Here is a 23,368-nt window from a genome sequence, read left to right on the forward strand (position 1 = left end):
ATCCTAACAAAGAAATTTCACAGTGCATTTTGGCACATCTTTGAGTCAAGTTCTGCATTGTAAAATCCAGAAGAAATCTGAAGGACGATTACATTCTAAGGAAGATATTATTCCAGGAAATGCGAATTCACTTAAAACTGGAGATAGAATGACATTCTTCTCCAACCCTAGTCTGCATCGCTCTCTGTTCTGCCCTGTGTTTGTCTCACGCAGCACTTTTTCCATTTGGCTGCAACTTGTCTACTGCCCCAAAACTACATTATTTGTCTCATTGTTTGCTGCGGCAAAATTACGTAACTTATGTTATTAATTACATAAATTACATTGCCATTACATTTCCCCTATTCACTTTAGTGCAAATGGAAGAAAACACAATCAGTTATGTATCATTTGCAGACTGAAAGCAACAACAACAACAACAACAACAGAAAGAGCAAATACTGATTGCATTGACTTCCATTTTGGATAGAGGACAAATAAGCAAATGTCAGCAATTTCTGCTCCTGTTTTCATTGAAATCCTCCAACATCCCTAGCTGAAGGTGGTTTTGTTGTACTGCCACAGAACCAGGCAGGACTGCTTGAGAGGGACCAGTGACTCTAGTATCTGGTTGCTTGTATTTGGTTGCCTAGCACCAAAATGCCTTAAGGGGAGCTCAGAGCTTGACCATTTCATTAAATCACCAAGAATGCAAGGCAATAGAATCCATACAGGCAGACCCCCAGGGATTCCTGCAGTGAAACCACTTTGTGTTGAGTACAGGATGAAATTCCAATTTTTATTGACAACTCCAGTTGATTTCAATTTGTTGCCGTTATAACAAAATTAGCTATCCTTCCACATCAACACTGCTATTGGAGTCATTACTATTGCTACTACATGCCAACTAATCGAACAAAGTGTTGTTGTTGTTGTTTGCCTGGCTCAGTTATGTTGTGAGAGGAGTGAAACAGGGAAGGATCATTCCTCACCACTCAAGACTAAAAGTCAGGACAAAAGCTCTGCAGATTCTACTGAAAATATCCTTATATACAAATGCAGCAACAAAATAAAAACAACTTCTGAAGAAAATGAGAACATGGTGGTGAATGCAACTTAGCTGCCAAAGAGCACTTTCAGTTGCCAGCTATTACATTAAGCCAGCTTCTACACAACATAATAGCATACAATATTCATTATAAGATGGAGAAAAAGGGCATAGCAGGCTACTGCAAATAAATACAGTAAACAGCCCGTTAGGAACAATACTCTCAGTTGCCAAACATGTAGTGGCACATCTTTAATGGCAAAGTAACTGCTTCAGAAGGGGACGCGGGTGGCACTGTGGGTTAAAGCCTCAGCGCCTAGGGCTTGCCGATCGAAAGGTTGGCGGTTCGAATCCCCGCGGCGGGGTGTGTTCCCGCTGTTCGGTCCCAGCGCCTGCCCACCTAGCAGTTCGAAAGCACTCTCGGGTGCAAGTAGATAAATAGGGACCACTTACTAGCGGGAAGGTAAACGGCGTTTCCGTGTGTGGCTCTGGCTTGCCAGAGCAGCGATGTCACGCTGGCCACGTGACCCGGAAGTGTCTTCGGACAGCGCTGGCCCTCGGCCTCTTTGAGTGAGATGGGCGCACAACCCTAGAGTCTGTCAAGACTGGCCCGTATGGGCAGGGGTACCTTTACCTTTTTTAACTGCTTCAGAGTGGAGCCAGGGTTCCAGGATTGTTCACATAACAACAAAAACAATTTAATTATCTGTACCCTGCCCATCTGACTGGGCTGCCCCAATCACTCTGGGCAGCTTCCAACAGAAAACATCAAACATTTAAAATTCCCCTACACAGGGCTGCCTTCAGATGTTTTCTAAAAGTTGTATACAGTGGTACCTTGGGTTACATACGCTTCAGGTTTCATACGCTTCAGGTTACAGACTCCGCTAACCCAGAAATAGTACCTCGGGTTAAGAACTTTGCTTCAGGATGAGAACAGAAATTGCATGGTGGTGGCCCGGCGGCAGCGGGAGGCCCCATTAGCTAAAGTGGTGCTTCAGGTTAAGAACAGTTTCAGGTTAAGAACGGACCTCCGAAAAAAATTAAGTATTTAACCCGAGGTACCACTGTAGTTGTTTTTCTGTTTGACATCTGATGGGAGGGTGTTCCACAGGGCAGGTGCCACCACCGAAAAGGCCCTCTGCCTGGTCCCTGTGACCTCACTTCTCGCAATGAGAGAACTGCCATGAGGCCTTGGAGCTGGACCTTCCTGTCCAGGCTGAATGATGGGGGTGGAGACGCTCCTTCAGGTATACAGGGCAGTTCAGGACATCTGTAACAGACTGTATACGGCAACTGAGAACACTATTTGCAATAGGCTATGCCATTTTTTACAGTGAAGGTTGCTCCATGAGTGGAAACGGGGCACTACCGCACCAATCTCAGTCCACCCTCTCCCAGCCGGAACCAGCCTGCCTTACAACCAGGACTTACAACGAGACCTAGAGGTAGCAATGCCTATCAGTTTCCATCTCACTGTTGCCCCTTGCTCAGCAGGGAGGAAGATGAGGTTGGGCACAAAACTAGAATTATTTGGCTGGCTGGCTGTCATTGCCTTTGGTGCTATTGTTCACCTCCCTGCCTTCCACCCTTCCACCCACCAGCCACTGCTGCTGTCTTACAATGTCTCTTGAAATGTGATGTTTAGAAGCTAGTTCATCTTGATTTTTGGCAACTGAAAGCATTGCTTGAGCATCAAGCAATTAATTAATTAAATCTCATCAATTAATTGGTTAAAATGGGCTGGGCAATAGCTTTTCTATGCCTCTGATTCTGAGACAGGATAGGAGGAGCCAGGATTGCATGCTGCAGAGTAAGTGGCATGCTCTAAGCTGGAGCAGGAGAGAACCAGAAGACAGATGGAACAGAAAATGACTCTAAGATCTGATAATGAAACAGCATGACTGTGAAGAGGTTAGCTTGACATTTGCAGCCCACTCTTTCCTTCTGCTCGAGTAAATAAAGAGTTGTGCTGTCTATGATGCTATGTTTGTCTTGTTTTCAATTCGGGGTGGGGGGAGGACATAATGGTGTCTGCCAAAGGAAATCCTGACCCACTGTCTTTCAAAACCATCAGCGAGGGTGTGGACAAAAACAATCTAATGGATATTATGCATGGACTTGCAAAGAATGTTTGACCATTAGTTCCTCTCTAATCTTAATAGTTGCAGCAGAATACACCGGCACTCCATGAAGATTAGCAATTGGCTAAACAACAGGGGAGAAGTAAACACGGTTCTCATAATGGAGGGAAGTAAACAGTGAGCCCCCCCCCCCATGAATAATCTGGAAGTAATGCCTGCAAATGAGACCAAATTATTTACAGACGCCAAAAACCCAGATGGACTGCAGCCTGCTTGGAGTTTATTTCCCCCAGCGTCCTTAGTAATGTAGCATCATCCACAAACATGGACTCATCACTGCTGGAAAATTGTGGAAATGGGCAAAGAAATGGCACCTGAGATTATTTTGGTCTGTCTGGCCACTGTTGTAGTCAGAAAAGCTGTTACTTGATGGATGCGTGGGCTGATATAGCTGGGCGCTTACCAAGCACTCCTATATTTTGCATGAAAAAGGACTTGGGTTCAGTCCCTGGTACCTCAAGTTAAAGGATTATCTGGCAGCAGGCTAAGGAAAGACCTTGGAGAACCGTGGTTACGAAAGGGGATTAGAGCGATTTGTGGAGGATTATCAATGGCTGCTACTCATAGTAGCTACATATTACCAGCAGGATCACAGGCCTCTGCATACCACTTCCTTGGAGAACAGCAGCAGGATAAGACTGCTGTGCTCATGTCCAGCTTGTGGGCTTTCCAAAGACATCAGGTTGGCTTAGAATGGCTGGACTAGATTGGCTTGATCCAGCAGGTCTCTTCTTATGTTCACAGCCAAACATCTGATTAAGTGTAAGGCAACTTCATAAGTTTGTTGAACAGCTGCAGATACGCAATGCCGTGGTGTGTCACTCAAGACTTGCAGATAAATCTGCAACCAGTGCAAACGCTGGTAAGTATTTGCAAACTTTGCACTGTTGTTATTCTAAAACAATGCTTAATTTCCTCTGAGGGTACAAATATTTTTGTTGATGGCTTTTCTTTAACAACCGACTTATCTCACCACCAAGCGGCAGCAATCAGAAAACTTGAAATGAGAGAGCTTAATTGGATGGTGAAGTAAATGCCAAATGAGTTTTAAGACTGCATGCTGGCAAAAGGGGGAAAAAAGGAAAAAGAACATTCAGGGTTTTACACATTTGGACTGATGTAAAGTTTTCCATTTCCCTGGCTGCTCCTTTAGAACTGCATGATGGGACTGCTGTGTTTGGTAACATGGTTCAAAAGAGAATAATGTAAGAAATACATGCTCTACATAGGAACATAAAGAGCATGATAATATATTTACTTATACATAAAGACAGCCTGCTTAAGTACTCAGGTGAGCTACTGCAGCTGTATTAAAAATCATTTTGGTCTAACATGCATGTTCAGCTTTGTACATAGATATCAGTGCATGAAATATGGAGGGGGGGGGGACTGGTGAAAGCTGTCAAATGAAAAAAAAAATTTAAAGTTTACATTCAGTAAAAACCTGGAAGCAATTCTACTAGGGATTCTAACAAATAACATTCCAAGTGAAAGAAGAAGACGATTTCTCTATGCAGGAACAGCAGCTAGAGTGTTAGTGGCAAAGTATTGGAAGAGCGAGCACATTTCATCAAGAGAGGAATGGCACAACCTCCAGATTATTCATTGGGCGGCGGGGGGTGGGGGCTCACAAAATGACAGAATCAATAAGAAATAAGTCAGCAGATAATGTTAAAAAAGAGTGGGAATGCTCCAGTAGTTACTTGATGAAACAAGGTTCCACCTCTAAGATTTGGTTCTGTTTGGAATAATTCCGTATATAGAGAGACATCACTCTCTCATACCAAGATGAGGAGAAAATATTAAATACAGGGGGGGAAATTAAATCAAAATGAACTGTTATGAGGTAGATGGAAGTCCACAACAATTAAAACATGCAAAGAGATTCAATCCATATGGAAAGGTATCCTGTATGAGAAATACTACTATAGGACTGAATCGCACTGAATAGTATTGAATGGAAGAATCTTATATTGTTTTTGTCATTGTCTTTATTTTGTCTTTTTTCTGTTTGTTTCTTTTTTCTTTTTTATATGTAGACATGTGGTCTAAACCAGAGAGCCTAGGGCTTGCCGATGAGAAGGTTGGCGGTTCGACTCCCCGTGACGGGGTGAGCTCCCGTTACTCGGTCCCTGCTCCTGCCAACCTTGCAGTTCGAAAGCACATCAAAGTGCAAGTAGATAAATAGGCACCAGTCTGGCGGGAAGGTAAATGGTGTTTCTGTGCACTGCTCTGGTTCACCAGAAGCAGCTTAGTCATGCTGGCCACAGGACCTGGAAGCTGTCTGCGGACAAAACGCCAGCTCCCTCGACCAGTAAAGCAAGATGAGCCCAGAGTCATCCGTGATTGGACTTAACGGTCAGTGGTCCCTTTACCTTTATTTAAGGTTATTATGTCTGATATTATTTGATTTATGTAGTGATTATTAATGCATGTGTCTGTTATCTATGTATTTATTTTTTATATTTGAAATTAAAAATAATACAAAAAAGCTGTCAAGTGCTTTAAAAATGTGAAAGGTGAGAGAATTTGTGTGCCAGTTTGTAATGTACATCTGTACCGTAGGGATAACTATACAGGGATGGTTGTAAGGTTTAAAGAAGGCAGTCATCTTCTGTTTAAACTTTTAAATACCTGCTGAAAACTTTTCTATTCTGCCAAGCCTTTTCCAGCAATTAAGATTTTAACTTTTTAAAAATTTGTAACTGATTTTAACTTTTTGATGCCTGATTTTAACTTTTTAATATGGCCTTTACTATTTGGTTTTATGTTCTTTTGTTGTAAACCACTTTGCTATTTTTTTAATGAAAAAGTGGTATATAAATATTTTAAAATAATTTAATAAATGATATGTGTGAAGCAATTATAAAAGTGCAATAGGAATGCTCATTATAATTATTGTTTTTGTTACTCATGGCAACAGATGTTATTATTATCATCTCACTTTATAGATAAAGCCATGCAGTGTTTGCAAGAAACCCAGGATCTGAACCCAGATCCAAGCCTAAGATTATAATCCAGGGCCACCCTAGCAATCACTGCTGGTTTGCAACAGCCAAGGATCTGTGAATTATTCTAGGGGATAATATATTTGGAATCTCAGCTTTGAATTGGTTATGCACCACTTGTCTTCAACTTTCATGTCTTTGCTTCTTAATATCATTTGATGCGAGGCTTTCATTAACCTTCTTGCAGCAAGATCATGCTATCAGATCCCCACTCCCTGTCTGCCATTGAAAAGGATCAATAGTGTTCTCTTACAAAGAGAAGAAAAACAACCATGTTTCCCTTCAACCTACACAGTTTCCAGTCTCACTGCAATTTTCTTCCAGCATGAACTGCCACTCAGATTTGATGTAGTGCGTGATATATTTATTACAGATAATCTTTGGGTTCTGTAATGGCTAGGTCATGCATTTCAACAGTGCTGAATGGCAGCTCTCATGGAGAGGCAATAGACATTTATTAACTCTACATTTCAATATATGAGTGAATTCAGACCAGTAGTTTTTCTGCAATCTAGTTCTGACACCTACAGGAGTACAGTTCAGGACATTCTTGTTTCTTTTCTGCATTATTATTAATAATACTGAACCACCTGCATGTCATAAAAAGGTATAAGCTTTTTTTATTTTATGTTTGCAAATATAACTTAAGAGTGGGTGGGGGGGGAAAAAGAAAATCATTGTTAGCTGATACTAACAATACAAATATTCCATCAATCCCAATGTAAAGGTATGGATAAATATATGCAGTCCCTATGTACAAACAGGTATCTAAGTAAGGTTGACGATGATAAGCCATGCAATCAAACATACCAAAAGGCAATAGGATCTTCAGGGTAGTGGATAGTGGGTATTTATCCTTCCAGCCTCACAGTACAAGTCTCTCAACCACCATAAGGGCTCAAGGTACAAGCTTTTCTGCAGTTTCTCTGCACCTAAGAGGGTATGTGGTCTCTCTTCTTGGCCATTGTTCTGCACTCCAACAACGAGAGCTTTTTCACTTTAAGAAACAGACTGGGTCAAAGGGTTGTTTTCACGGCCCAATTCCTTCCACCAGAAGGTAAGACCTGTCGACATCCTTTGGGGGTCGAGATGCCAGCTGGCTAGCCCTCAGCTGGATCATGCCCTTCCAGCCGTGACGAACCCCCGACCTCTGGTGTGACGTAAATCAGCGACTCAGACTTCAAAGCCTGAGCACACTATATCAGCAGAGCATACTGCGCAGAACAGGCGTGAGGCTTGTGGAAACATACTAACAAGGTACGGATTTATTAAGCATAAATCAGGACAAAAGAAACATGTCGTCTCTCACTGCCATCTCTTCAGAGAGAGAGTCAAAAGCAATACACAACGGAAGTTCCCAGCATACTGTGCTGGAACGTAAACAGACATGTGACATGTAACAATCTCACACATCTGCAACTTAAGGTGGAATGGAATTTCCCAACAAAACCTGGCTATTTCAGGACCCCAGCCAGTGAAGCATATAGGGTTGGCTTGTGGGGCTGAAGGCAAGGAATTGGCTGCTTGGGCAGCCATCTGGAAGCACAAAAGAGGAGCCCAATGGGGTGGTTTCTTTTAGCCCAGATGACTTGCTCTGCCATGCCGCCTTCAACTCTCTTAAAAATTCTGCCTGACACCAGCCCATATCCCATCAATTACTCCTAGCAAAACGGGCAGTAGGTTAATTCCAGAAGGCACATAGCACAGTGACAGAGTCTCTGTTTTGCATGCAAAACACCCAAGGTTCAATCCCTGGCATCTCCAGACTGTGCTGGGACTGTCTGACTGTCCTCTTGCTTGAATCCCTGAGGAGCTGCTGCCAGTCTGTGCAGGCAAGGCTGATCTGGATGGCCACAATGGTCTGACTCAGCACACAGCAGCTTCCTACCTTTCCACTGTGGAAATAACAAGAGGCTGGAAATCCAGCATGTGTTCAAGCTCACTGGTGCTCTGTTTATTTCACTGGGGCTTAAGCATATTTAGCAATTCACTGAATTGCCGCTGCCGCTGCTTACAAGCAACCTGTATCCCTTTCTACCCTAGGGGCAGGGTGTATGCAGGCATATATACAAACCATTCTCTGCTGTTTGGCTGTTATGTTCAAAAAGTACTGCAGCAAAGGAATCAACTTGCTAGTTTCATTTATTTATTTTTGTGTCCCTTTGCAATAATATCCAAATCTGTTTGTTGTTGCAAAAATCAGTTTTCAAAATTCCTGTTTTTGAAATCATTATGTGCAATGAAGCACATAAAACCTTGTTAAATCTTGTTAAACCGAGAATGCAAAGCTGCCCGGCTCAGATGTAATGGAAACCTGCAGGGACTCACACAGGAGGTTAGTTTGCCAAAGCTACACCTGGGACCCTGATATTATTTGTTTGCATTAGTGGTACTTTTCCAAGGGAATCTGCTTCTAGAGTGGTCAATCCCTCTTCCCAGGGAACTCTGGGAATTGTAGCTCTGTGAGAGGAGTAGGGGTCCCCCAACAACTCTCAGCAGCCTTAACAAACTATGTAGGGTTCCCTGGGGCAAACCAGGGAATTGGGGGCAAACCAGGACAATTAAAGCTATTTAAGGTGTGGGTGTGACCACCGCAGCAGGACTAATAGTGGCCAAATCAAAGTATGCTATAATAAAGTGAAATCACTAGATCGCCCACCTTTTGACTCCCCCCCCTTTAAATATCTTTCCCATCCTAATTAAAAAACAAAGCTCGTATATAAAACAGAAATTGGGGAAAAAAAGAGAACGGATAAACTCCTAACAGCTTCATTCCAACCCTCAAAAGAGTGCCAAAGTAAAAAGATCTAAGGCTGCTTCTGAAAGCTGCTTTAGTTTGGTATGTCCCCAAGGAAAGGAGTAATCTGTATGTTCATGGATGGAATAATCAAGAGCATTTCTCCAGTGATCTGAGATGTTGTGATTGCACAGAGGGGATGGCATTCAGGAAGAATGGCAGTCCGTTGGAAGGCGCCCAGAGTTAGCATAGCACAGTGGGTAGCAAACAGGGCTACAATATGGTGTGGTGGTTAGAGTGTTGGACTAGGACATGGGAGACCAGGGTTCAAATCGTTGCTCAGCCATGATGCTTGCTGGGTGACCTTGGGCCAGCCACAGTTTTTCAGACTAACCTACTTCACAGGGTTGTTGTGAGGATAAAACGGAGAGGCAGAACCACGTGCGCCACCTTGACCTTGAACAAACCAGGGAGTCCCTGCTTTGTGTCTTGTCTCTGCCATGAATGGACTAGTGGCTGTAAGTAAGCTATTCTCTCTTTGCCTCAGCCTTCCCAACACCAACTGCAATGTGGGGGGAAAATACTGACTGACAATAATGGTGGTATGACATGACATGACATGACATGACATGACATGACATGATACGATGATATGATATATTAGGTTAAAAGAGAGAGAACCATTTCATATGAAGCTGTCATACTGAGACAGACTACCCAGCCAGGTTCAGTTGTGTTGCTGCAAGGACAACAAATAATAATGCGCACGAAGCCCTTTGAACTCTTGAAAGCACTATGCAAATGCTAGGTATTATTATTAGATAAGTTGGGCTGAAAATGTTTTGGGCTCTTTATCCAAATTCTAGCATCTTGAACAGTCCCTGGGATAGCCAATTAGTGATGTGATAAGTGCTAGACTACCAGTATGACAGGCAGACGACAGGGCACAGGCGAGCTTTCTTTCCATCAGCTAAGTTGAGAAGATCAGAGGCAGTGAACTTACATCTCAGTTGTGCCACAGGTCTGGAGATAGAGACCGGTCACATGATGGAATGCTCTGATGTTATGTGCACTGAAAAGTTCCCTGCACAGGGAAAACCAGCATGTCAGGAAGAAGGCCAGGAGGAGCAGGGAACCTTCTGCTTGACATCTTGTTTTCTATGTGTAGGATTTTATTTCATTTTATTTTTGAGAGAGGGGAGCAGACAATCAAAGCAACCTGAAGTGATGTGGTCCAGACCGGGGGGGGGGGGGGGAGGCAGTGGCAGTGAAAACGAGGGTGGGACTTCTGCACTTTTAATAATTGTATAGAAGAGGGGGTTTCAGTGGGTGCTATGCTTTAAGACTGGGCCACAAATACACCATCAACCACAACCAAAACCATGCCATAGCCACAATAAATTATTTTTCAAAACAGTGAAAGTTAATCACAACAAAAATAGCAGGAGATAGAGCTTTTCATTCAAGAAAGAATATAAAATGCTTTGGGTGATTAGGAGAACTCTATGGTTGTTGTTTTTTCCTTATTCTGCTCAGCTTTTGAATGAAATAGAACTGAATAGAACTGTTGATACTATTTTTAACTGTGGCTGTCATTACACTTTTTGATGTGCTGTTTACACCATAATTTTAAGTATCTTTTTTTTTTTGTATCTCAGCATGTGGTGAGTTGCTTTGAAAGGAGTAATCCTAAAGAGGCATCCTATAAATAAAGAAGTAAAAATAGGTTAAGGAAATAACCTCCCCCCATAAAAACAAAAATAAATGCATGTGTTTCTTGTTCACCTTGCTTCTCTCCAATGAAATGTTCAATTCAAGAGAAGAAATGGTTTGAAATTAAAATTAGATTTCCCTATCCCCCTCCCATCTCCTGCAAACAGGGCTGCCCCAAAAACAGATCAGAAATAAACCCTGGAACTTGGTTTGCAGTAACAATCATTTTTAATTAGAGCCATGTTATTTGGGTTTACATTGTTCTCACATAATTAGAGAATATTATTCTCAGCTGGAACCTTTTCAAAGAAAAGCACAGTGTGGGAATTATCTTACCACAAGATGGTGCTATGATTTTTAGAATGATCTGGATTAAAGTAGGAAATAAGAGTTGTATATATTGTAGTTGATCATTTACTGACACGGATTGCTCAAATTACCAGCTGAATTGTGTGGGATCTCCACCTTCCTTAATAGTGGGAGAGGGCCACTGCGTATCTGTTACAGACAACCAAATACATGAGTGTTGAATGTATGGGTATGTTTAGATTCACATAATTTGACCTGCGAACCCAATGCGGAAATAAATTCCCTGCACTAAGTTCAGGTTTTCCTTCTCTCCTGGATTGGTTTGCAGTAGGGCAAGGGGCACAACTGTGTCCCATCTGTTTTTCACTGAAACAAGTTTTAAGCCCCCAAGTAAAGCAACTGAATAAACTACAAAAATAGTTATACAGATACAAAGCCAGCGGGAGTGTGGGGGCTTTCTAGTTTATGGAACCGTATGTCACACACATGACTAAGATACCATTTGGCTTAGTGTTACATTTGTATTTGGCTTGCTGGAAAGATATAGTGGGTGTGTCTTTGGTGCAATGAACTCTTAACTTCAGGGAACAGGTTTGTTCCTCTGAGGCCATGGTGGCTGACTAGAGAAGCTAAGAGGCAGAGAGATTAGTGGATGAGGACTTGTGCTGCTTCTAGGATGATAGCTCCTAGGAAGGCTTCACACTGAGGAAAAGGGAAACGATCCCTTAGAAAGGACCTATTGCTTGGTGGATGAGCAGTTATCCTCTCATGCTGATGATTCTTCAACATGGGGTTGAGGGATCCGCGTAGTGGATTATCCGATCACTAGGAACATAGAGAGTTGGGCTCCACTTGGATGCGGATGGATCCAGACTGTTAAAACTTTATAAATATATAAATAAATAAATTTAAATTGAATGTGGGGAAAAGCCAACAGGAGCTGAAGAGGCTTCCGTTCAGAACAATGTCCTCTTACCCAGGAGATGAAAAAACTGGTGAAAAATTAGCTGGGGGAGGCAGAGAATTAGGCAGTTTAAGTGTGGGAGCACATAATAGCAATTGAGAGAGGCCAAGGCACCATAAGCTAAAATGTAAGTGCCATAGACACTTGGAGAGGGACCGATGGCCAAGGAGATGTGTATGAGATGCCTGCAAGCAGGACCCGAGTGCAACAGCACTCTCCCAACTTCTGGTTTCCAGCAACTGGTATACAGTGGCATATTGCCTGTGACAGCGGAGGATACAGATCAGGCATAGACAAACTTGGCCCTCCTGATGTTTTGGGATTATAACTCCCATCACCCCGACCACTGGTCCTGTTAGCTAGGGATGATGGGAGTTGTAGTCCCAAAGCATCTGGAGGGCCGAGTTTGCCTATGCCTGATACAGATCGTAGCCATCATGGCTAGTACCCAATGATAGCCTGATCCTCCACTAATTTCTCCAGTTCTCATTTAAGGCCATCCAAGTCGGCAATCCTCACTGTATCTTGTGGGAGTAATTTCCATTGCAATTATGCACCGACTCAATTCACATACAGCACTTTGCCAAACCATTGCTTAGCATGAATGTGCAAACATTCAAGCTTCTGGAGAAGAGGTCTTTTTACCAGTGTGCAGGATGATGGCAAAGGACGCTCTCATATTTCTGTTCATTTTGATCATCCTATCAAGTGGTAAAATGCCCACACTCTATTTTTTTCTTTTTATTAATTTCATCAAGCTGAAGTCATGCAAAATTCTACAATGATTTGGGGATAGAGGAAGGAAACCCGCCGACATATATACATGGGGCTGCCATAGGTCCGGATTTCCCCAGACATTACTGGGATTTCAAAAGTGGAACTGCCATCCGGGCATGGGGGGGGGGGGGGATTTCTGAAAGGTGGCACTTTGTATTGGATCTTAGGCAAGTCAATCGAAAATTTCCTTTTTGGGGGGTGTTTTTGTAAAAAGAAGCTCAACAACTTTGGAGTGTCCTGGTTTTTACTTCTTGAAATATGGCAACCCTAATATACACCACTCATTGCGTCAACACGTTACAGAACACAGAAAACCCAAGAGGGAGATTTGTCTCAAGTAGAAAGCAAACCCTAACTTTCTTTCCAAAGAAACAAACAAAAATATTTTGCTTTGAAACCTAAAGGCAGCCTGTGGAGCTTGTAAAATGAGTTAAGACTGGATTGCTGATTGGTTTTGCTCATTATATGCCCTCCCCCGCTTTCTTGCAGGCTTCTAAATATGGTGTCATTGAAGTTATTTTGATGAGGTGGGTGGAAAAAGCTCAAGTCTTACCACAAGGTGGCATGTAACATTCAGAAATCTGTGCTCAAGAATGATACAGCCTTCAGAATATAGCCCATGAAACCATGGTGATGGAGAGGGGAGCTCTGTCATTGCTACTCCAGAAGAAAATCCGCTCTGCAAAAAATAGGGTATGAGAATCCAGGGCATCTCCATTCATTTGCTGGAAGGCATATTGAACATTGGTTTCCAACCTGCATATACCATTTGTTCCAAAATAGCTCAACAGGGAATAAACAGTTCCACGGTTGTATCTAATGGTGCATACTCAAAATCACTTAATGCAGATTAGTTACCCTTTAATGCTTTTCAATCACTCGGTCATACTCTTAGCAAAGGCAGGAAAAGGGTGAATTTGCGTCCACTTTTTCAGTGCATGCTTATGGGCCGAGGAACCACTTAATTGCATTAGTGATTGTGAATATCGAATCTGGATGTCGGTACCTGTTTCAGATTGATTAATGCAGAGCACACAGATTACGTCCTGTGCAAGTGAAGTCAAACTGCAGTGACAGGAACATTATTATTATTAGTAGTAGTCATAATAAAAAAAAGAGTGCCTTTGAGTGTGCACAAAATGTTTTTGCTCTCATCACTGAACAGCACCTATTCAGATATAGGGAAGTCGGACAGACGGCACGATTTGCGCTCTGCACCTCTCAATTTGGTAATGTAGCAAGGCCACCTGCTTGCCTCAACTTATGCATGTAGACAAGCTCATATGTTCTCAAATGCGCTCTTAAGCCTCTTGTTCTCATTATTGCTAATCGCCATAGATTTGCCAGCATTTTCTAATGAGCAAAGCCCCCAATATTTCAAATGACAAGTGAAGGACTATTGAGCCTTTAAGAGGAGACTGTTCTGGCTTTCAGTAATATGAAACATCAGCTGCTATAAACTTAATGAAGTCTGTGTGTTCAATGACTACTGTTTTTCATGCAGTTGAATGGTGCTTAAAAACCCAGCAGGGACAGATTGTAGCTGCAATATTACTTAAAATTCTCCAAGCAAATGATGCATGCTCACCACCATGGGGAATAATGGAAAAGCGTCTGTTTGTTCCTCCTGACCTGCCATCATGACTCTTTCTCATGACAGGAATGAGCACTGAAGATGGTAGGCTGAACCTTTGCAAATGCGGAATGACAGGGCTGACTTCATTAGTGACACGGACTGACTCTGCACCTGAGTCCCATTGATATCGATGGGATGTAAACGTCTAACATTTCTTGGATTATGCTAAGCAGGCGCTAGGGAGCAGAGTGATCTGTTTCTCTCCTGGTATCTTGCTTTTAGTTCTATGCTGAGATGCCAAGGGCAGCGCTGGGAAATGCACTCAATGAGTCTGGTGGCCAAATTTGGTTTGTGGGACGTGACTGCAGTCCACAGTCCACAGTATATGCTGTGCTGATTAGAGGTTTGGCCTGGGAATAGCTGAGTTTGAATCCCATTCGGGTCAGTTGCCATCTCCCACTTACATCTACCTAGAATCATAGGACTGTAGAGTTGGAAGAGACCCAACCCAACAGTCTCCTTAAAGGCTCAATAGTAGGAATCACTGGGTTGTTGTGAAGATGAAGGCAGAAGAAGGGCCATTTCAATTTACCATATTGGCCTGAATATAAGCCTCATCCACCCCCCCCAATTCCGACCGTGAAAAGTAAAAATGCGGCTTAAATTTGCGACTTTACAAAAATTGGCTTTTATAATATCACTGCTGAAACAGACATATGGTAAAATGGTATGGGTGTGAGTGCCTGCGGAATTTTAATGGAGTGGCTTATATTCGGGTATTGTCTTTTTTCTCCCCCCCCCCCGAATTTCAAAGGTGTGGCTTATATTCGGATGCAGCTTGTATTCAGGCCAATACGGTAGTTTGGTTTGATTTCTGTCATGCTCTTAGCTCCGTGGAAGGTCATGATATAAAAATAAATAAATAAGTACAGATTACAGGGCATTAGGTTTCATCAGATTTAAAAATGGTAGCACTGGAGCTGGCTTAATCAAGAATTTAACCACTTCCTTTGGAGCATGTGGCCCAGAAAGGAGTGGGGCATGAACTGGGCATCAGAAGATGTGTTCAGCTTTTGGGGGCGACAAAATTCTTCTTGGACTAAACCACTTCAGACTGTCAATGGGCAATCATATCACAGAATGCTTTTCCATATATAAACTCCCATCTGCATGCCAACATCTAGATATCACGGAGAAGGGGTCAACCACAGCCTTCTCTCTGTAAAGCTCAGTTCCTATGCATGCTGTAAGTGCTTCTCAGAGGTGCATTTGAACCCCACCTTAAAGGTCTGCAGCTGAAATGGTACCCACCAGAAAACAGTTTTGCCATCATATGCACTGTTTGTGTTGATCAGGTCTCAATCAGATGTGGAGCTCTTTGATGTGTGTATGTGTGTGTGCGCGCACACACGCACGCACCTAGCATTTTAAAATTTACAATGGAAGCTGACATTTGGAATGATTGAAATCAAAGGAAGCTTAGCTCTTTACTTCAGTGGGATGTGCATCAATCCCCAAAGGCACAGGAAGCAAGATCATCAAAAGTCTTGGCTGTCCCCAAATTTAAAATTGCACACTTAGATCTTTTTTCCCAGGCTGCTGTATGAATACTTCATATGACAGTACACTAAATATAGATAGTAATAATAAAAAAATATCCTGTCTGTTTCCTTTACTAAAATACATAAAAGATGCTGCTTGAAACTAAAGCTATTTGACTTGACAAACACGGCAAAGGATCAGGCAACTAACAGAGCAGTGGGAAATTCTAAATATTCACTTTAATATTTCACACTGAGCAGGCTTGATTATTAGCATGGAGACTACATGCAATGTGGGACAAGCCTCCCGAATCTTTAAGAACAGATGTGCAGAAAAGCAAACTTCAGAAGGTGCAGGCTTGTTTTGCAGAGGTGAGAAAACCATTAGGTGCTTGAATTCTGTGTGCTGACTATTCCCAGCATCCCTCACCACTGCCTGGCTGGAGCTGATGGGAGCTGGAATCAAGGACATTAGGAGGGTCATATGTCCCCCAGCCATGCATGGGTGGGTTAGGAACACCATTGCCCTTTGCATCTTGTTACCCCAATTACGAATTTCCTTACTGCATTATTTTCTAACAATTCAGGGACAGCGCTGGCCTTATGTGGCCATAATACTGCACAGTTCTGACACATTCAACAACCAGAACAGTGAGATTCTGGCCTCTTCCACCAGATGTCACTGCGAAGTTGCAATATCAAATAATGATAATGTGAGGCAGAGAAACAGATCAGGATTAAGAGGTTACGGAAAAGCCATTGCTTTGCTACGGTAATCTCTCTTTGTTCCTTCCCTCTGGTTCCATACCCTAAGAGCAAAAATGACACAGTAATGATGCTTGAGACACAACCTGGTGCTAAGGGCAGCAAAGGACAAAGAACTGATTGCACACTGTTGGTACAAACACCTGTTTTGCGTAAGATATTTAAATGATAGATACTCCGGTGCTTATGCAGCCTCAAGGAGTGGGGCGTTCTGTGCTGCCTTTTTGCATAAACACCATGGAAGGAGATGTTTGTTGGGCACCATTTCAGCATTTGAACCTGTATTTTCATTTAACCAAGCTATAACTGATGCTGCTACTGATTTTATGATATTTGCATTCCAGTGCCACATCCTAAGTAAGTCACAAGGTCTCTTGAACTAGCTCTATTATTTTTAACCGAGCAACAGGTTACAAAGAGAATAACAAAAATTCATCTCTTTGTGTTTTGGCTCTTTTGCAGGTTTCCATAGCCGAGTTCCTACCTCGATTTATCTGCAGGGCCTGTTAGTTTTCTGAAGTAAAGAGTTTTCAGCTGTTGGAACCCTTATGTGAAAGACTTACAATATTAAACATTGTTTATAGAGGCACGCTAAAGGTGCGGGCCTCAACACTTGAAACATCTCAGTCATTCACATTCTTGTTCTTCTTAGGTCATCCAGTGAATGCAATTAATGGCTTTTTGGACATTTGTTTCCTTTGCATTGAAATGAATGAAAGTTACATACGTTACTTAAATAGTTACTTTAAACAGCAGACAATTAGATGGATAACATAGCATTTGGTAGAAACTGAACTGCAGCAGAATGGAAACAGCATGACTGTGATGGACACATGCTGGAACGGAAATTGCTGCTTTTTTACATCCCCACTCAAAGAACTGGCATCTCTACGAAAGGCACATCTTGCCAACAGCTAGGTACGAGTGGCTATTGGGAGATGGAAGGTTAGGGTAAAATTAGTGCTGACAACAGGATTTTTTAGGCCAGGTACAAAATCTGTACCCACACTTAGGTTGTGGATATTTTGGGACTTGCTTTAATCTGAAAGACGCTCATAAAGTTGCATTTTGCTTAATAAATGGGGTTGCAAGTAGTACAGATAATTGTATATTTCCTCAATTATTGTTCTGGGCAAAATTGCTTGTTTTGCAATGACAAACTAACGGTACCCACAATTTTAAAAAAATAAGGATGCACACGGAACATTGCACAAAGACTGCCTGGGTGGTTCATCATTAGACACCAAGCTCTGATCCCTTTGCATCTGAGTGGGCCTAGGTTGTACTGCCAAATTCAGTGCAGGATGAGTTTTCTGTGCTTTTTATTCTTGAACAGAGTTTCTTTTCTAAGGGGGGGGGGGTAACTTCCCATATTGCAGCCATGATCTCCCCCAGCTCTCACTATTCTACAGCTGTACTTGGTATTCCCCCATGGGCACTTACACACTGGTAAAAAAGGAGGGGAATGCGATCACCAAGAAAAGAAATAAAGGATGGAAGATGATATGGATTTGCATAAAATTTACATGGATCTGGAACCCCTTGAATCTCACACTGCTCAGAGATTGGGGTGACGTGCAAAAATCTATAGCCACCCTTTGCTCACCCTGCAGTCTGCATTACTACCACAAAACCCCTCTTGAAGGTCAACAAACCTTTGTCTCTCTCCCTTGCACCAATACTAAGCTGGGGGCCTGAAGTATCTGCCAACCAGGTTGTTCTTCTAATTTAAATGATTTCTACAGTGCATTGCAAACAAACAAACAAACATCTGGAGCTGACTCTGCAGGTGGTTATAGACCTTTGCATTCCCCTCTTTGGAAGTTGCTTTGGTTTTTGTGCTAAAAACTCAAAGGATGCTGCTGCGAAAACAGAAGTTAGATCAGACTGTACAGATGCAATACTAATGTTTATTTTAGCTTCAAAAACCAGGCTTAATCTATCCTTTCATGTTATGTCTCAGCTTGCAAACCTTCCAGCTAAATTCACTAAGTAGATTATGCTACTACATCAGTGCTGATTGATTTGAATATATTTTTGTTCCTCCATACCATCAGGAGTCAACAGTTCAGCATAATACCTTGAAGAAAGTTTACCCAATGGCGGATTTACAAAAGCAAAAAAAGATTAGTCTGAATCCCAACGAACTCCTGCATTTTAAACAGAAAAACTCCTTAAATCCGCTTCCGGATTTACGAAAGAAATGGGAGGTGGGTGGGTGGAAGGAAGGGAGATAGTCTGATTAATACCAGAACGTGTTTTCTTTACTGTGACAAAAGCACTCGTGCTCCAAGAAAGATGAAAAACCAACTTCCGTCTATTTGGGGTTTGCCATCTGTCTCAGTGCCTTGCTGTGTCACCAAGGTGGTAATGTTGGGACCATAATCTGCAAATTCTAATATGCATATGCAAAGCAACCTTACCCAGAAAAGAAAGCTGGGATCTTGCAAGCATATATTTACCACCTGCCCCTGCAAAAAAAAGGAGCTTGACTTTGCTTTTGAAGGTGGAAGCTTGAAAAATAATCTTTGCATCCTACGTGGGAGAAAAGCATAAAGCGGATCATGAACCACGGCAAACAGCCAAGTTTGGCTGGTTGCAAGCCCTTGGTCTGCTAGCGTAAGGTGATGCAAACTGTCTCCAGGAACAACAAGAACACAAAGGGGACAGGAAGGGCACCTCTGAGGGTGCTGTTGCTGCTGTCTACTTCATCGCAGGATAGTCATTGATGATATGGCACTGCAATGCTGGCACAGACGGGGAGAAGGCTGAACATATGTTCGCAACCCACCTTGCCACAGCCACTTGCTAAAGCGATAGCAGGGTAAAAGAGCAACAACACAAGAGTGCAAATTCACAGGGACTGCCAGATCAAGAGGGCAAAAGCATTGAAGGCAATAAGAGGACTGCTAGCTTCAGGGGAGCTGCAGAATGGCAAATCACTGCAGGGTTTGTGGCACACGGTCACATGCGCTGCCCACATTTCAAGAACTCTTAAAGCACTTTAGCAGTTGTGGCTTCTGCCCAAAAATCCTGGGAACTGTAGTCAAGGGAGATGAGAGTTGTTAGGGAAACCCTCACAGAGCTATAATTCTCAGCATACACGGCAAACTACAGTTCCCAGGATTTGGGGCAGGGGGAGGGAAAGCCATGACTGACATGAGAGTGCATTAAATGTAGCCTGTGGGTATGATCTTTGATGCCATATTTCCCCATCACATGAATAAATATCTCCTTTCATGCATTATACACATAACGGGGTCCCCACATGCAACGTTCCAGCTTCCATTCTACGCATAAAGACATGCACCTCTTCAGTGGTGATGCTCATTTGCACTCACCACAAATACAAACTTCCAAACTGGACCGAGTTAAGGAGCAACTGATTCCCCCTCTTTCCAGCTGCAGCTGGCTGGGAGCTCTGAGTGACTACACCTACCCACTTTGTTCCCCATCTTTGGTGCTTCCCTGCTGCTAAGTTCTCTGCTCTCACTTTGTGATCTCAGCCAATGGAGGGCGAGCATTACGATGTCGTGATGCTATTTAGCCAATTGGATTTAGTTACCTAGTTCCATCACTGAGGGCCCTGCAAGCAGATGCCCTCAAAGGGAGGGAACATGTTCCCGCATTTCTAAAACATTCTGCGGCTTTCCACAATGTGTTGTGAGGATCAATGAAACTGCCCTTCCAGCACAGTGTGTGAAGACAAGGAAGGCATGGGGAGGCATGGCTGTGAGGCAGTTGCATTGGGTTACATCCAGTGCCAGCCCTACTTAGGGTAGACCCACTCAAATGAATGAACATGACTAGCTTAGTATCATTAACTTCATTGGGTGCCTCTCCATTATCAATCTCTACAGCCACAGCAGGCACTGCAACCTTCCAACAATTTGACCTCATCCCCATTGTGGGGATGCACTACTCCATTGGTGCATCCCCACAAAGGTGCACTACTCCATTGTCTCCTGAGGCAGACGGATGATAAAAACAACAGCTCCGAGTAGGACTCAGCTAAATACAACCCATTATTCCTAAAAGCATAGTGCAACTGGACAATAAACCTTTCCCCGAGGCAACCAGGTGATGAACGGTGACTTTTGGAGATGTGAGGAATGACTGAATGGTCCATGCAAAACAGCACTGGAAGGTAGGGATCGTTTTCTAGTTGCCTCGGCAACACAGTTGTACCTTCCTATCCTTTTGGCCCTATGTTTTCTCACCACTTTGTATGCTTTGAAAGACTGCTGAAAGGTGGCTTCTTTTTGTATGTGTGTGGGGAAAGGTTTTCTAAAAAGCCCCCTCGCCCTGTCGATTCAGCCCTAGGGCAGGCCAGGGTGAAAAGCCTTTATGACTGGATCCCCCTAGATATACAAAGTGGGCCTGAAGCTGGTTGAATGGATGGATGGATGGATGGGGAGCAATATAGCTTGAAGGGTGAAATGACCTTGTGTTTGGGCGATTCAAGGAGATTTGAAAGCACTGTCTGCAGCGCTTGCTCTGCAGTGCCCTTTTCCCAGGACCTCTGCTGATGCTGCAGTCATCATTTAATGAAAGCATACGTCCACATTCACTCTAAATGCCACAGGTGTTCCAAAAGGAAGAGAAGAGAGGTAGCCTGAAGACCTGAGTGATGCCTTGCTTTAATTAAACACGGATCACATCTGAAAAGAAAAGGGACCTGTTTCTCCAACTTTCATTTAAGCAGCATTAAAAATGGGATGGTGACCTTTTCCACAGCTAACTTTTAGTGACACCCCCGCTTCAGTACAGGATCTGCAAGCTGCATTTTAACCTTCCCCAACCCGGTGCTCTCCAAATATCATTGGCGCACAACTCTATTAATCTGTGATCGCTGCCCGTGGCTGATGGGAGTTGTAGTCCAATGACATCTGAAGGCAAGTGGGTTAGGGAAGGAGCCTGCATTGGATCTCAGTGCCATTTTGCTATCTCAGCAGATGAATGTGGCTTCGCTATGCCAATTCCTCATAAAGGACTGGCTTGAAAGTCAATGACAGTTAAAAGAACATTTTGAGCATTCCAGTAATGGAATAAAAATAGGCGTCAGCAACACTGTCCTCTTAACCTCTGCCCTCTAAGCTTGCTATCACTATAATTTCTCTCAATCAGCAGTTTTCCAGGGGCAGGATACAGTCTCAGAGGACATTTAGTTATCCACCAAGTAAACTTTCTGATGCAGATAACTGTAGGGACAGGTTTGTAAAGCTAGCCTGCTGCAGTGGACAGGAACATGGAGAAAGGAATCCTTGCTTATTTTCAAAGCTCACTGCAGGATGCTGGACCAATGATCATATCTCAGGTTAACCTACCAAACAGTGATGCCATGAGGATAAAGTGGAATAACCCTATGAGCACTTTAATAATAATAATAATAATAATAATTTTTATTTATACCCCGCCCTCCCCAGCCAAGGCCGGGCTCAGAGCGGCTGAGTAAGGGTAGGATATAAATCAGATATAATATAATATTCGTATTTGCCATCTTTCCCCCATCCTTTTCTCCTTTCATCCACTTACTCTCGATTTTCTCAGGCTTTGAGGGGAATGATTGCATCATTCCAAATGAAGCACTGTGTTACTTCAAAGCCCCATGAGAGAAAAAGTGGTGTCTGGGAGAGGCATGCATCTAAATAAAAAAAGTAATTAGCTATTAAATAGTGGCTGCCAAAACTGTATTCACAATTAACATCTTACAGCACCTCATCAGTCACACTGGCCAACTGTAGTACCCAAAAGCTTACCAGGAAAAGGTCAGTTTATTATTAGATTCTTCACACATTTTTCAATATAAATGTCAAAATCTTTTTGATATCAAAGTAAGTGTCACTTAGCAGCACCCTTTGCCACTGGAGGTTTATGGACAAGATCCAAATGCTCTAAGGAAGGACACCATGCATACCCAGTGCTAATCAGACAGAAGGGGCACAGAATATTCAGAATTGTAATGAGGGACCAGAGTGGAATGATACTTCTAGATTGATGTGTCATGAAGCCCCTAAGTAGAATTCAAGGGTGTCCGGGAAGCTCTGCCTTTCACAGAAAACTACAGCTTTTGCTCGGGATCATTCATTAAATACCCCCCATTCTCTCTGTGTGCATGTAGTCAACAGACAGGCCCATTGGAAACACTCAAGGGCCGGCAGTGCTTTTAAAACTTCCCATCCTACCTTCATACAGCCAGTCGCTGAGTCCATTGAAAATAACCTTGTCTTTCCCAGTGGAGACCACGCGGATGGCCTGCTTCCCCACATGGGCACAGTAGTAGATGTTGTTCTCAAAGATAAATATCTGCACAGAAACATAAGAGAGAACCAATAGGTTATTATGGTCCAACAAATAAAACTCAACTGTGATCACGAGTACAGTACACTCATGGAAATAAGGGGAGCCACTTTTTGTGTTGCTATGAGGTCTCCCCCATCCCTGTCCGAGTTCCACAATAGAGGAAGTTCTGCCTTGCACCATCACTGACGCCCCACTGCGATGGAGAAGGCTGCCCCTAGGGAAATCTGCTCCCTGAGCAACTCTTTGAAGCAAAGTGTTATCCATAACGCACCCTTTTCTGAATCAAAACTAGAGATGTGGTTTGAGGAAGGGGTTTTTGCTTAGTGGCAGAAAATGTACTTTGCATGCAGAAATTCGTGGTTCAGTTCTGGTACCTCTGATTTAGCAGAAATGATAATCATTTAGTAAACAATGGGAAAGGCAAAAGTTCGTATGTTTTTCATGCAGAAATTTCCAGGATAAGTCCGCAGCATCTTCAAGAGAAAGGATCTCAGGCTGCAAAAG

General features: G+C 42.9%; 1 protein-coding gene across 6 annotated transcripts in view; it reads right to left on the reverse strand.

Annotated features, from left to right (window-relative positions):
* DPP6 (dipeptidyl peptidase like 6) overlaps positions 1-23,368 on the reverse strand; it is a 486,229-nt gene that overhangs the window by 49,801 nt on the left and 413,060 nt on the right. For all 6 annotated transcript variants that reach the window (XM_083406243.1, XM_083406245.1, XM_083406242.1 and 3 more), the window contains exon 8: positions 22,747-22,867. In XM_083406243.1, the coding sequence (XP_083262369.1) occupies positions 22,747-22,867 (121 nt within the window). The remainder of the gene's footprint in view (positions 1-22,746; positions 22,868-23,368) is intronic.

The sequence above is a fragment of the Podarcis tiliguerta genome (genome assembly GCF_965153285.1).
Source record: "Podarcis tiliguerta genome assembly, chromosome: 12".
In the NCBI taxonomy this organism is placed as follows: domain Eukaryota; kingdom Metazoa; phylum Chordata; class Lepidosauria; order Squamata; family Lacertidae; genus Podarcis; species Podarcis tiliguerta.